We start from the raw sequence: 13647 nt of genomic DNA, 5'->3' as shown, positions 1-13647 counted from the left end.
TATTTGCATATATTCTGAGATGTTCATTTTCACTGCTTCAGTTCCTAAATGTAGGAAGGATTTGTGAAGAGTATTCACCAGTATGATGTAAAAACATCACATATCTTTTTTAAATCCTCAGCATGGACTCTACATGAAAATAAATTTCTTTTGCTTGTTTTTGTTTAAACTGTCAGTTTTTTATGAGTGATTTTATATTATCCTACTAAGACATAACCTTAGTTTAAAAATTGAAATTAGGACAACTTATAGATGGAAAATATAAGCTTATCGTGTAATTATGTTTATAACTCAGGAACTCCAAAGGAGGTGTAATACCTTAATTACTCTAATTGAAAGAGAAAACATGGAACTAGAAGAAAAGGAGAAGGCAGAGAAAAAGAAAAGAGGACCAAAGCCTTCAGTAAGTATTCGTGAATATGTGAAGGTATACAGACCATGTAAAGTTCATTATTTTAAAATATTTGAATATTACTTGACTATCATTAATGTGTTAGTTTTCTCATTTTTTAGTGTTTTGTTTCTTAAAATAATAGTTAAATTCTTTGAAAGTATAAATGAAACTTCACTATACTGTGTAGGGAAAATCATGTTATCTTATTTAGGGGCTCCTGAAGAAATGCAAAGGTATGTCTCCTGGATGCCCAGAGTGCACAGTCGTTTTGGGAATACAGGTCATAATTTTAGAATAATTTAAGAAATATTAGGAAAACAATGACATCACAACCTTTGCTTTAGCTTTTAACTTTTGGTTTATTGTCCTAGTGAGGTCTTAGCAATGTTAAGGTAAGCATTATAAAGGGAAAAAAATTATATTGCTACTTAATAATAATATGATTATTTGGGGACTTGATAGTTTGTTTTGAAAGATTTAAATAGTCTGGGGGGAAAAATTCTTGTACTTAACTGTTACTATGTAGCAGTTATAACTAAAGTGCCATCATATGTCTGCAGATTATTTCATGTTGGTATTAGTCTTGCCATGAAAAATAATCCTTCTGTTTGTTTGTAGACACAGAAACGTAAAATGGACGGAGCACCTGATGGCCGAGGAAGAAAAAAGAAACTGAAACTATGAATGCATATTTGTTTCATAATCACTAACTTTAAACCAGTAGTTCTTTAATTTACGGGTCTTCATAAGATGTACTGTACAATGCTCAATTGTTATGTCATTCAAAGACATCAGGTTCATCTGTTTACTGAGCTAGAAATATAGTATGTAGTTTCACTTTTTTAAATGCAACAGCTGTGCTGAAATTTTTTTATCGTTAACACTTGAAGTAATAAAATAGGCTTCATTTATTAATAAATGTTTCATTTGATTTATTTTTCTATTATAGCTCCATTTGTGAAGATTGTGATTTTTTTGTTTATCCGCTATGATTTGTACACTTGTAAGGCTTTAAAACAAGCAAACAAGTAAAAAAAAAATTGCAAATAACATTTGTCCCTTCAGTCTTCACTTGGTTGTGTAATTGTTTTAATTCACTTTGCCTTTGCAGAAATTTGGGTATTTTCTTTGTAGTGCTATTGAGTTTCATCTGGAAAGATTATGTAAATTGCATTCTCCTTGCTTATTATAGAATGGGGAAAAAGGCAAGTCAAATTATTATTAATTTCTATGCATATTTCTGTTATGCTTTCTGGTTTTATGGTTGGTTCTGAAGCGAATATGCCCTATTCTGTTGGAAGAATGGCCTTTTAGGTTGTATAGCCAAAGACATTTAGTATTTTCTGGTTCCTTAAGGTGTTGTACCATTTTGTAAAAGGAATATTATTATTATTATTATTTTTTAAGTATTTGGTAAATATTTTGACAAATAACCTTCTGAAACAGCCACAATTTAGAAAGATAATGTCAGAACTAAGGTGATTTTTTTTTTTTTTAATTTAGAAAGACCCAACTACAATAAGGTGTGAATTTGTCATGTTGTTAAAATTGGTAACAAAGTGTATTCACTCCCAGTTTATAGTATTTTTTGAGTTTTAGAGTAAATGAAAATTTTATTTTATTATATTTTAAAATAATTTCTAAGGGTTAGCAGCAAGACTGAGTATAATTCCAGTTTTTATTTTCTATGGAACAGACTTGATAAACTGGAGACCCTGAAGCAGGAATACCCAAATGGTAGTGTCAGGATTTTAGCTGTACCAGAGGCCTTTATGTGCTACACATAATTTGTATAAAGTTTTATATGTGCAAATTGGGTACATAAACAGTTCTCCATTTTTCTAAGGGAATGCAATAAATGTAGCATCGTGAATAAATATAACTTTTATAATCCTCAAAGTGGTCTTTTCTTTCCATTAAAAGTGTTTTTTTCTCACTTAATTTTCCACTTTTTTTTCCTTAGGACATTCTCTCTTTCCCTATACTTAGATTGCTTCCTCTCATATTTCTATTAGATATTTTCATCTGTTCATATATAATTGAAAATTCTGATTAGTATTACTCATACTGCATAATTTTGTGAAATATGGGATTGCTGATGCTAATATCAAACAAAACAGTTTTTATGGTAAATTATAGAGTAGTTTGGATTTATTACATGTTCCCCAAACTAAATTGACTTCTAAACAACATTGGATTCTTAAATAAGAGTTGTGACCTCATTTTAGAAAAAAATAATTGGGGGAAAAAATGCAAGGCTGAAAGAAAACTATAGAGGTCACTAAAGTCATGTTTTTCAGAGAAAGAAAAATTGGGAGGAGTTAAAAGAGTGGAAATATAGACTGAATTAAATACAGTACTAGTCCTTGAGAGCTTGCAGACTCAAATATAAAATAAATTAATATGAAGAAAAATGGACTTGGGAAAAGCATGAAAACTAATAATGCCTGTATTTAGCATTGCAGTTTTGCCAATAGAGGCGATAATTATTTCATCAGTGAATGTAGATACCACTGTTGCATGTTCATCTAGAATTAAATCAAATCATATTTTTATTTGCTATTTAAGGGAAGGAAAAATGGTAACTAAGTTCAAATTACCCCTCTGTCTTAAAGAACTAACGGTGAAGATAGACTGAACATTGGAAAACAAGCCCATCCCATACTGGTAGGATGGTGCCTGAAGTAAACCCAGAAGAGCCAGTGTTGACATAGTGATGTGTTACAGCAATCTATTATCTAGAATATTTCATTTACTTAATGAGTAAGGCTGTGTATGTAATTTCTGTTGGGAAGGTAATGTCTGTTACTAAATAAAATGCAATTGTTATTTTCTACTCCCAATATAAATGTTAATCTTAAAAAGAATGGAAAATGTTGCAATAACAAGCTTTATTTTTAATTTAAGCCACTTAATATAGTTAATTCGAATGTGCATAATGTTACAGCAATGCTTATGTGCGTTTGTTATGATGAATTAAAATTATTAGGAATTCTGTACTAACCAGTCATAATTAATAGTTGTATTCATGGACATCTAAATCTTGTTTTTTTCTCTTACAAGATTCTAAAGTGTCTAGTTAAATGTATTTATGGAATTCTAGTATCTAGTTAAGAGGTAAAAAGTAATAGCAAAAAGGAATAAGTGGCTCAATATAAGTATTTGACACACAACCAATTAATCTACTAATTTGTTGGTAGGTTTCAAATTTTCTTAAATAGAATCCTATTGTATGGTGTTGGATTCCATAATTTATACAGTATTTTAAAAAGCCATGTCAATTTTGTTTTTCCCTTTAGAGATCTGTGAGTCCTTAGTTCAGATAATGTTCATTAACTCCCATGCTGAAAAGCCTACAGTCCTTAATACTTGACACTTTTTCTTATGAAGTATTTCTGTGGGTGAATGAATTCAGTAGGCAGATTTAAGTTGTAGGAGTTGAAAAAATATGAAGAGGTTGAACTCAAAATAATGCACTTGTTTCAGAAATAGTAAAACAAGTTTTTTTTCTATGACCATTTTAAAGAAAGAAGCAGTGCTTTATACAACTTGTATTTCAGTATATTTGGACCTAAACTGCCTGGGCCTCATGTAGTCACCTAGGTAAACCTTGACAGACGCAGTGGTTGGGTAGCGCTCTACTATCTTCATGTATGCTTTCCCTTAAAACCACCTTTGTAGCTTACAACTTGGGCATTAACTCAACATTATAAGTTTTACTAGAAAAAGTCACTAAGTGTAGTGTGTTTTGAAAATTGAGGTCACAGTAATCCTCTGGGCCTACCAGGGATATGCCGTAAAACCTTTACCTGGGAGTTTGTTAGAAATGTAGAACTTTGGGCCTCGTGCCAGATCTGAATTAGAATCAGTCTTTTATCACCTCAAAGGTGTTCAATATGAGCAATAAAATTTTAAAAGCTTGGGGCTGGAGTTATGGCTCAGTGGTAGAGTGTTCACCTAGCATGCATGAGGCCCTGGGTGCTATCTTCAGCACCAAATAAAAATATTGAGTCTGCCTAAAACTAAAATAATATTTTAAAAATTTAAAAAGCTTTGTTTTAAGATATCTTGCCAAAGCAAACTGAAACCAGACATTTTCAAAATTAACATGGTGATCAAGTTAATACGGATCTTGGGGTGGCTATTGCCTGAACCTAGGGCCTTTTGTACTTTTCCACTGAGCTATTCCCCCTGTGCCCCCACCCCAACCTGGATTTTTTTTAAATGTAGGATGAATATTTCAGAATGCGTTTTCTTGAATTTATGCAGATTTACCAGGGTCTCTTTTTATATACTAGCTTTTAAGTCATAATATCTTAATTATATCAAAGATTCGTTTCTCCAGTGTGTCGTAAGACCAGCAACAGTGGCAATAATTGGGAGCTTGCTAAAAAAGATTCTCTTGGGGCTGGTGGTATAGGTCAGTGATAGAGCTCCTGAGGGGACATAATTAGCATGTAAGAGGCCCTGGTTCAGTCCCTAGCATCAAAGAACAAACCAAAAAACCTCTTCAGTCCATACTCAGATTCCTGAATCAGATTTTCTGTGGGCAGGGCCCAGCAATTTAAGCTGTCCAAGTAGTAATGAATCAGAACATCTCAATTTATCTGTTGGTTATTGTTTTCCTTTTTAAAAGTGGAATAAGTGGTACAAAACTTTTCATCATCCAGTTGCTCAAATTTACAAATCAGTGTATCATAAAATGATGCTGTGCAAGTAAGTGATGAAATGATGGCCGAGCAACATTTGGTAGTCGGTGCAAGGGACTGTTGAATTGTAAGCCACTTTATTACAGAAATGACAAATGGTGGTTAAAGAATTAACTTGCTGACACAATGACTTTGGATGTTTGTTTCTTTCACAGAGGGATACTTTTTTTTGTCTTACTGAGGATTGAAAGCAAGGGCACATTACTACTTAGCTACATCTACCCAGCCCTTTTTATTTTTTATACTGAGATGGGATCTTGCTAAAGTTGCCCAGGTTGGCCTTGAACTTGTGATTCCCTCCTGCCTCAGTCTCCCTTGTAGCTAGGGTTACATGTACCTCTGTCCCTAGCCAGGAAGGACAGTTTTTAAGTCAAAATATGTACAAGTAATTCTCAGGACACATCCTGCTGTATATCTCACATTTAAGACATGATCTATCGAAGTCAGAAGTTTATGTTCCCATATTGATGCATTGGGCATGGGCAGGCTATTCAATATCTGTAGGTAATTTTCATTACTGTAGAAAGGTTACAGTCTGGGTGCTATTAATGTTGATTTTTTTTTTTTTTTGTCTTGAGTTCCAAACTGTATAAATAGGAAGAAAGCCAGTAATACAGTATATAGCCCAAGAATAAGACACCAAATCTTCCCTTCCACCTGGGCAACTATGAAGATCCATACCTAGAACTTGTAGTCCTGTTTGCTCATGAGCTCTGCCCACTGGGAACACATGAGGACCCAGGACAGCTTTTTTAGATTGCTTAGAAATGATGTGTTGAACATTAATGTCTCCCTGCCCAATTTTGAGGTACTGGAGATTGATTAGTGCCTCTGGCTCTTGTAAGTTTTTTTTTTTTTTTTTTTTTTTTAATCACCTACATCTGGAGATAGAGTTGGCACTCCTGTTGGCCCTTATGTTTTTAAGATTGTGCCCAAAACTAAGAATACAGTGGACTGATGACAGAATAGGCTTCTCTTTCTAAACCCTCAACAAGCAGTGACTGTAATTGTGTGGATATAGTACTCTCTTCCAGTTGCCTCCCTTGAAAAAGAAAAGATCTGCTTTGAGGAAGATCACAAAACATGAGAAGTGAACGGTGGGAAAATTGGAGGCTATTGTTAAAATGCATTATAGGACATGTGCCTGAAAGGGCAGCAGAGGACAAGCTGAAACCATTAGATCTGTGGCTGTTTTACCACAGGAAATCCTTTTGGTCTGAGGCTCACCAAGCATCAAAATTCACATTGCCAAATTTTCTGATTTGAGTCTTTCATTGAGCTTTATCCTACAGGTGGTATGAGGTGTTTGATATTAGTTTTTAAACTCTAGTACTATAAAAGAATAGTCTCAATTTACTTCTCCCTGACTTAAACACTTAAACTTTTGATTTAAAAAATTAGCATTAAATCAATTTCATAAATGTGTTCAACATACCTCCTTGACCAGCCATGTTGTTTGCTAGTAGCAACAATATTCTTTGGTTGTAATTCCCCTCTATGTCCCTAAGGTAGTAGGCTACTGGCAATAGAGTGAACATGAACAAGAATTATTGGGATTTTGGACCTGTAGAGTAGTGAGGGTGAGTTGGCCAAACAGCCATATTCCTTATTTTCTGGATTGTATTTGGGAATGTGCCCATCTTCTGTATACATAGGAATATCCCACATTGAGAGTCACCTACATTTTTGTTGTTTTTGTTGCTAGGAATGGAACCCTGGGCCTCACAGGCTGGGCAAGTGCACTGCCGCTGAGCCACACTCCCAGCCTCTAAATTTTGAACTGAGGAGGTGATTAATTCTCTAGCATTCAAGATGTACGGGTCTTACTGGTCCGATGCCAATGCTTAATATTGTATATCATCCGTCTTCAGTAATAAGAGAGACAATGCTGAAGGCTTTATTGTTTAAACAAGATAATCACCACATTAGCAAAAAGGCTATTAATACACTTGCAAAGTCAATAATTAAGCATATATTTTTCTTTCTCAAGCACATTGTCTTTGAGGGTATAAATAACCCAAGGGTGTTTTTATGTATATAGGTTGTTTCATAAATTGGGGAAAGAAGTGGAGCTAAATAGAGATTATTTCTTCACCTTAAGCTATTGTGAATTCCTACTTTGATTCATGAGATGATAAGCTTTTCTTTAGTCACTGAAAACAGAATTTGAATAAAAAGCACTTGATGATAGAAACTTCTTTTTCATTCCAAACCCAATTTTGTCCTCAAAACAATTTGCTGTGAAACCTTAGACGCAACTCCAGTGCTGTGCTGGAATTGGAAGGTGGGCGGGTCTCTCCTATAGAGGCTTAGCATGAAGGTGACCCCAGGAAGGTCAGACCCTAGGAAGACAAAGGTGCCTGCGTGCTGGGGAAGGGCAGATTGCAGACAACAGCAGTCTTTCCAGAGCCCAGTTAACAAGAACACACAATATTCATTAAACATGATAGAAGTTCTGCCCCTTGTTTCAAAAAGCCTAGAAAATTTCAGCACGAATTAAGCACTGCTCCTGGAGACCATGGTATTCCCCTCTTACTGACATTTGAGGGTTTGTTGGTTTTCCTTGCAGTGCTGGAGATGGAACCCAAGAACTCATGTGATAGGTGAGTGATCTACCACTCCATAAAAACTGGCTTGGTGACCGACCATGGGCAAAGGAGGGTGGCACATCCCAAACTCCAGGGCACAGAAGCTCCTGTGCTTGGGACCCTTCTGGACCTTGCCCTATGTGCCTCTTCATCTGGCTGTTCATGTGAACTCTTTATTATAAACCAGTAATAGCAAAATACTACGTATTTTCCTGAGTTTTGTGAGCAAATTATCAAACTATCACACCTGAGAAAGGGATTGTAAGAGCTTGTGACTTGTAGCCAAGCTGGCAGAAGTATCAGAGGTCTGGAGCTTATGTCTGGTGACTGAGGTGGGAGAAGTTTTGCGGGACTGCAGAGCCCTGTGGGGTCTCACATAACTCTGGGAAGATGTTGTAGGACACCCAGCAGGTGTCTAGAGAGGTGGAGGATTTGTTGTTGGTGTGGGAGAAAACCAACACATTTGGTGTCAGAACTGTTAAGAGTAGAGCAATGCCTGTCAATTACATTCCTTAATATGTGGATGATGAGTAGCTTAGGGACAGGACTGCCTACAACTTCTTTCTAAATACAGGTTTGCATGGTCCAGGCTGGGATTCCCATGGCTTTTAGACATAGTGCATGTGTTGATGTTGCTTGGAAGCAGCAGCAGTCTCAAATGGACTGAGTCAGGTCTTCAAGATAGGGTCTCAACTGCTTCCACAAACATTACCTCACAGTCAAACACCGAGTGTCTTATTTTTTGTACTTTCTAGTTTACTTTGCCAACATCAGCAAATTCTGCAGATCTCTCATTGGGTACTAACTTCCTGTGGCTGCTGTAACAAACTGTCCCAAACTTGATGACTTATCACGATAGTCTATCTTTCATAGTTTTGGAGGTCTCCAGAAGTCCAAGTCCCTGGGCCAAAGTCTAGGCCTTGGCAGGGCTGACTCAGGGCATTGTGAGGCTTAGGGATATATCTGAGAGTTATCCTGGCCCATGTATATTTTGTATATAGCTTTTCCCTAACATTTGTGAAGGGTCTGTATCTTTCTAATCTTAGAAGAAGTCCAATACATGGTTGTTAAATTTAATTGAGTTTATAAGATTTTTGACCCCAGTAATTGGGCAAATTGTATGATGAGGGAGGATTATATTCTTTTGGTGAATTTGTCTTCCTTCAGACAAGAATCAGACAAAACCGGAAGGGATCTTAGAAGTTGAATCCAAATTTCTCATTTCACAGAAGGAGGAGCAAAGTTAAGAGTTACAAAGTAGCTTAGAAAAATGTTTTCTCTGGATGGGAGAAATGAAGTCAAGCACTGAAGCCAAGCCCAGGCTGATGGTGAACAAGGACATCTCCGCCCATCTGTGCAGGTTGCCTACAGTAAGAGCCTTTTTACCCCTCCTCCATGTTTGGGAGAAAGACTTCTTGAATGGTTTCTGTTGAACACCAGGTTGGCTTGGAAATAGGTTAATGTCTGAAACACATTTTTACAAGTTATGCACAATAAATACCTCAAAAATAGCAATAGGATACAAAGATGTGGCTTCGTAATAACTTGAAATGATTTATGTGATGTGTGTGAGGTACATTAAAGACTATAAATATTGTCATTCCAAAATTAGTTAAGAACTAATTGGGCAGTTTGAGAACTATGCAAATCTTTAAACTTTCTTTTTTCTCCTCTCGGATACTTATATTTTTATCACCTTACTGTTTATTACCCTTTTTACAAAGGGGTGCAAAAGCAAGGCTTGTTGATGAAATGACATCCCTACCAAAGTGGCTCTGATGAAGGGCTGTGGAGGGAAATTGAACAAATGGCCAAGAGGAACTTGTCTGCAAATTTCAGATATCTGCACTCCCATCCAATAACCCAGAAAATTCAAAACAGAATGATGATGATAATGATCATGTGTGTGTATGTTCATAAATGAAGTATTTCATTTTCAGCCTCAATCAGTAAAGAGAGGTCAATCTTTGGTACTCGGTTTTGATTTAATTGACAATAAATGGTTTTACTGGTCTTAGAAACAAAGTAAAAGAAAATAGAAATAGGACAACAAAAGCACAGTCTCACTTATTGTGGGCTCAATCCATTCTTTGTATATACATATTTTCATCTCCATGCAGTTGCATAAACTATTTTTGCACATATCACCAAAACTATAACACCAATGGCACTACAACAGCACTACTATCCCAGAGTTGCAAAGCTCTAGTGACAGTGGAGCTTTATTCTGTGGTGAGGACACATGTTTTGGCTGCTTATATTTCTCAGGAAGCCTCTTGGTCAAAGAAACTACAGGCACTCTTCTTTAGTCAGCAATGCTGTCATTGATGATAACGGTGGTTTTATTGGGTTCTCCAAGCACTGCACCAGTAGGCACCTGGAGAAGTAATTCAAACCTCTCTGGACCCTCCAAGACGGGCTGTCCCAAGTCATTGAGGATGGTCACTCGGAATGTCTGCATGTGTACTCCTGGGGCAAAGTCCAGTCTTTGGATGACACCAATATAATCAACTCCAGCTAGGGGCAAGGAAAAGGCACTGGTGAGACTCTAGGATTCATTGTTGTATTTTTCAGAGAAAAATGAGATGGCTCATCAACTCTGCAGCATTTGCCTTTGTCCTCAGCACCCACTCAAAATCATATTGTGGGCTCAATCCCTAGAATGGGCAAATTTTCATATCCTGCCAAATGCCATATATGTAGTTCTTCATCCTATATCCATGTGCTATCCTTGACTTGCACATCATTTTCCAATCAGTGAGTGGCACGTCATTTTCCAATCACTTTCACAAAGAATCCACTGAATATAATAAAAGCTCTCTGAGGGATGCTTCAATTAGAAATGAAAGGGTTTCCTTTTTAAATTTTTAACCTGGAAGCTAACCTTATGAATTTTATTTTGATGCGTTTTCACTCATTCACCTTTTCCAGACATCTGGTTTAACTGCGTAACTTTCTGCTCAGTTTTACTCAGCCCTAGAGCTTGTGCCTGCCATATTCTGGGTTGTTAATCACTTTTGCAAGCTCCTGCCCCTGACCATATAGCTTCTTTGCTACTTTTTGAAAAGTCATCACCTGTTATGATACCAACAGTGATAAGCGCTGAACCGAAACTAGAAACCCCCAAGGAATATGAATGTATTAATAATTTGAGGAAGATAATATTTATATGGTCTCAAGTTAACTGTGCATAAAATGCTTATTAATTGAAAAGAAAACAAATAACTTTATAGTGGGAAAACCTGGATGATACCACCTTAATCACGTGATCAAAATTAACACCTCCTGTAAACAAATTTAAATGGAAAAAGTCCAATGAATCAATTGGTCTATTTGTTTTTGGTTCCATGTATATACCTAAAGTAAGAATGACCCTCTATGAAGATTAAAAGAAAGAGAAAGAAATCAAGAGAAAAAGAAACTGGTAAGAATCATTACTGGTTTCATGTACAATGTCCTGAGATAATTCGCTAGAGTTCTTTTTTTTTTTTAAGAGAGAGAGAGAGAGAGAGAGAGAGAGAGAGAGAATTTTTAATATTTATTTTTCAGTTTTCGGCGGACACAACATCTTTGTTGGTATGTGGTGCTGAGGATCGAACCCAGGCCGCACACATGCCAGACGAGCAATTCGCTAGAGTTCTAATGTGTGAATTCTTCCAAGTGTAAGTAAAATGGCCATGTTTATTTACTTTAACATTTCTGGATGCATGATGAAACTGGCTTTACATTTTTAATTCATAAATGTGCATTTTACTCTTCGTATGCCTCATCAGTTAGTGCAGCTTTTTAGATTACTGGGTATTATTTACAGGAGTTTTGCTTTTTCTTTGCTTTTATTTTAAAATATTCTCAGAGGTTTTTGGATACACAAGAGCTATGCTCGCTGTCCATGTCCCAGGAGACCAAAAGGTCCAGCTGCAAATGTGAATATGTAAGTGCAGCATAGATGGAGCTGCCTTTTCCTCAGATGTGACTGGATTCCTCCAGGAGTTGGGACTTGCTCAGCTATTCTGGGGGTGCCATCATCTGAAATATTCTTTATGAACTGCTTAACTACCTACAAATATTCTGAACTTTAGAAAATTAATCTGAACTTATTAGAAGCAAGTGGGTAATGAATGAATCATAAATGACGATGTTTGAATATTCTATATATTTTATAGACAGCAGAAATTGTTACATACGCATGTGATCTCTGTGTTCAGGTAGGAGATGCCCGTCAAGAAAGGCTAGGCTGGACCCTACTGAAAACGCATATTATAATATTGTATCCATTCAATGGCCTCTTACCTTCTGCTGACTTCTGCTCAGTCTTCCTTGAGCTTATGGTGACAGATGATGCCTGGGAAAGATCGGCACCTGCTCTCCTGACACACACCTCCACGTAGCCAGCACGTTCATCAACATGATACTCTGCATCCCCAAAGTGCAGGTTAGGCTCTGCAGAGGCACAAAGGACAAAGAATGCTTCCACCTCCCAGGAGAACCCTCTTCTTTGGCCTGGCGTGAGCCTGGGTATTGATCACAAGAGCAAGACTTGACAGATCCTACAGGTCCTGTCAATATTTAGCTCAGGGAGAAAAACCCCAGAAACTTCCCAGAAGCCATGTCAAAGAGCAACATGCCATGACTTTGACTCCAGGAAGTACCTGGAGATAAAATCAGTTGGAACCCTATTCATTTTTTTTTTTTTCTGTTTTAAGAGCTCTCTTTGAAAAAGGAGGGGAAATTGGCCAATTGACTCTAACTCGGACAAGTCAGTGACTCGGAAAAGATGGTGGGGAGTTACGGAGTCTTTTCTTCTGTAGAAACTGTTCTTGATGTTGAGGCAGGGTTCTGAATTTGGGGACTGCTGCTGTGCATTTTCCCAAGGCATTTGGTGATCACAGGGACAGACACTAATCGAGGGGAGGCAGGATCCTGTTAGCAGAGATGCCAGATGCTTTTTCCCCATAGATGCAGGGAAGTGGCTCTCTGGAAAGAAAGCTGAAGGAGGCCAGAGCAGGTCACGGCTTGGGCAAACGTGTATCTTCCAAAAGGCAGGAGCATTTGACAATGAGTGTTGAGGTTTGGCCAAGCAAATATGCAAATATGCCTGATTCATTCTGTTCTAAAAAGTAGCCTACAAACTTGCCCATTTAAAGATTACAAGGCTTAGCTGTTATACTAGACATATGCTGTCCTAAAAAATATTTTGAAATAAATGTTTTTGTTTGAATTATGACATCTGGAGGCCAAAAACCAAACCAAAACAAAACACGCGTCCCCTCTAACCCGCCGCTGCTAAAGAAAAAACATTGAGAAGCAGCTTCCCCTAAGAGGAATGACTCTGAAATTGGAAAATGGAAAATCAAAGTTACAGAGATGACACCTTCACAAATATATTTCACAAAGAAGCATATTTGACTTAAACATTTGGAGGGTAAAAATCAGATTTAATTTGCTTAGGATGTATTTTAATAGTTTGTAAATGCTGAGAAAAATTTTACTATAACATGCAAGACCTCTCATAATCTGAATTGAGTCCTTTTTTTTTTTTTCTGGAATCATCTGCAACTTTGCCCCACACTGTGCCCTGTTTCCCAGTTGCTGCAAACAGCTCACAATGCATCCAGTGTAGCAGGTGCTTGGAGCCTCCATCTTTGCTGGTGATGTTGTCTGAGCTAGAGTGTGACAATTTGGCAAATGCTGACTCATGCTTTAAGAATTTGTTAGAGTTACCTGTCCCAGGGAAGCCACATCTAACTCTTTCAGGAAACTAAGCATTCTTTACCCCATACCTCTTTAACATTTGGCGTAATTTTACCACTGTGGTAATGGGTTCCATTTGCCATTTGCATTTGGCAAAGGTGCTAAGGTCATCTCTCTCTTTTTTTTTTTTTTCATATAAGAACCTTCCACTTCATCTCCCCATTCTTGCCAATGATGTTTCTGGTGTCTCCAGGGTTGGGATGGG

At 37.0% G+C, this 13647-nt stretch overlaps 2 protein-coding genes across 2 annotated transcripts in view; one reads left to right on the top strand and one right to left on the bottom strand.

The window, feature by feature from the left end:
- Positions 1–2293, top strand: part of Smarca5 (SWI/SNF related, matrix associated, actin dependent regulator of chromatin, subfamily a, member 5) — a 32690-nt gene extending 30397 nt beyond the window's left edge. Inside the window, exons 23-24 of the mRNA XM_046459571.2 lie at positions 296–403; positions 1013–2293. Of these exons, the coding sequence (XP_046315527.1) occupies positions 296–403; positions 1013–1078 (174 nt within the window). The 3' untranslated portion in view covers positions 1079–2293. The remainder of the gene's footprint in view (positions 1–295; positions 404–1012) is intronic.
- Positions 2294–9862: 7569 nt separating this feature from the next.
- The window catches only part of Frem3 (FRAS1 related extracellular matrix 3), a 65525-nt gene continuing 61740 nt past the window's right edge, over positions 9863–13647 (bottom strand). Inside the window, exons 7-8 of the mRNA XM_046459523.2 lie at positions 11982–12131; positions 9863–10208 (exon numbers count right to left, since the gene is read on the bottom strand). Of these exons, the coding sequence (XP_046315479.1) occupies positions 9997–10208; positions 11982–12131 (362 nt within the window). The 3' untranslated portion in view covers positions 9863–9996. The remainder of the gene's footprint in view (positions 10209–11981; positions 12132–13647) is intronic.

The sequence above is a fragment of the Marmota monax genome, unplaced genomic scaffold (genome assembly GCF_021218885.2).
Source record: "Marmota monax isolate L192 unplaced genomic scaffold, Marmota_monax_Labrador192_F-V1.1 WCK01_AAM20220418_F8-fsc00039, whole genome shotgun sequence".
Lineage (NCBI taxonomy): Eukaryota > Metazoa > Chordata > Mammalia > Rodentia > Sciuridae > Marmota > Marmota monax.
The sequence above is the reverse complement of the archived record's forward strand: the minus strand, read 5'-3'. Positions and strand labels throughout refer to the sequence as shown.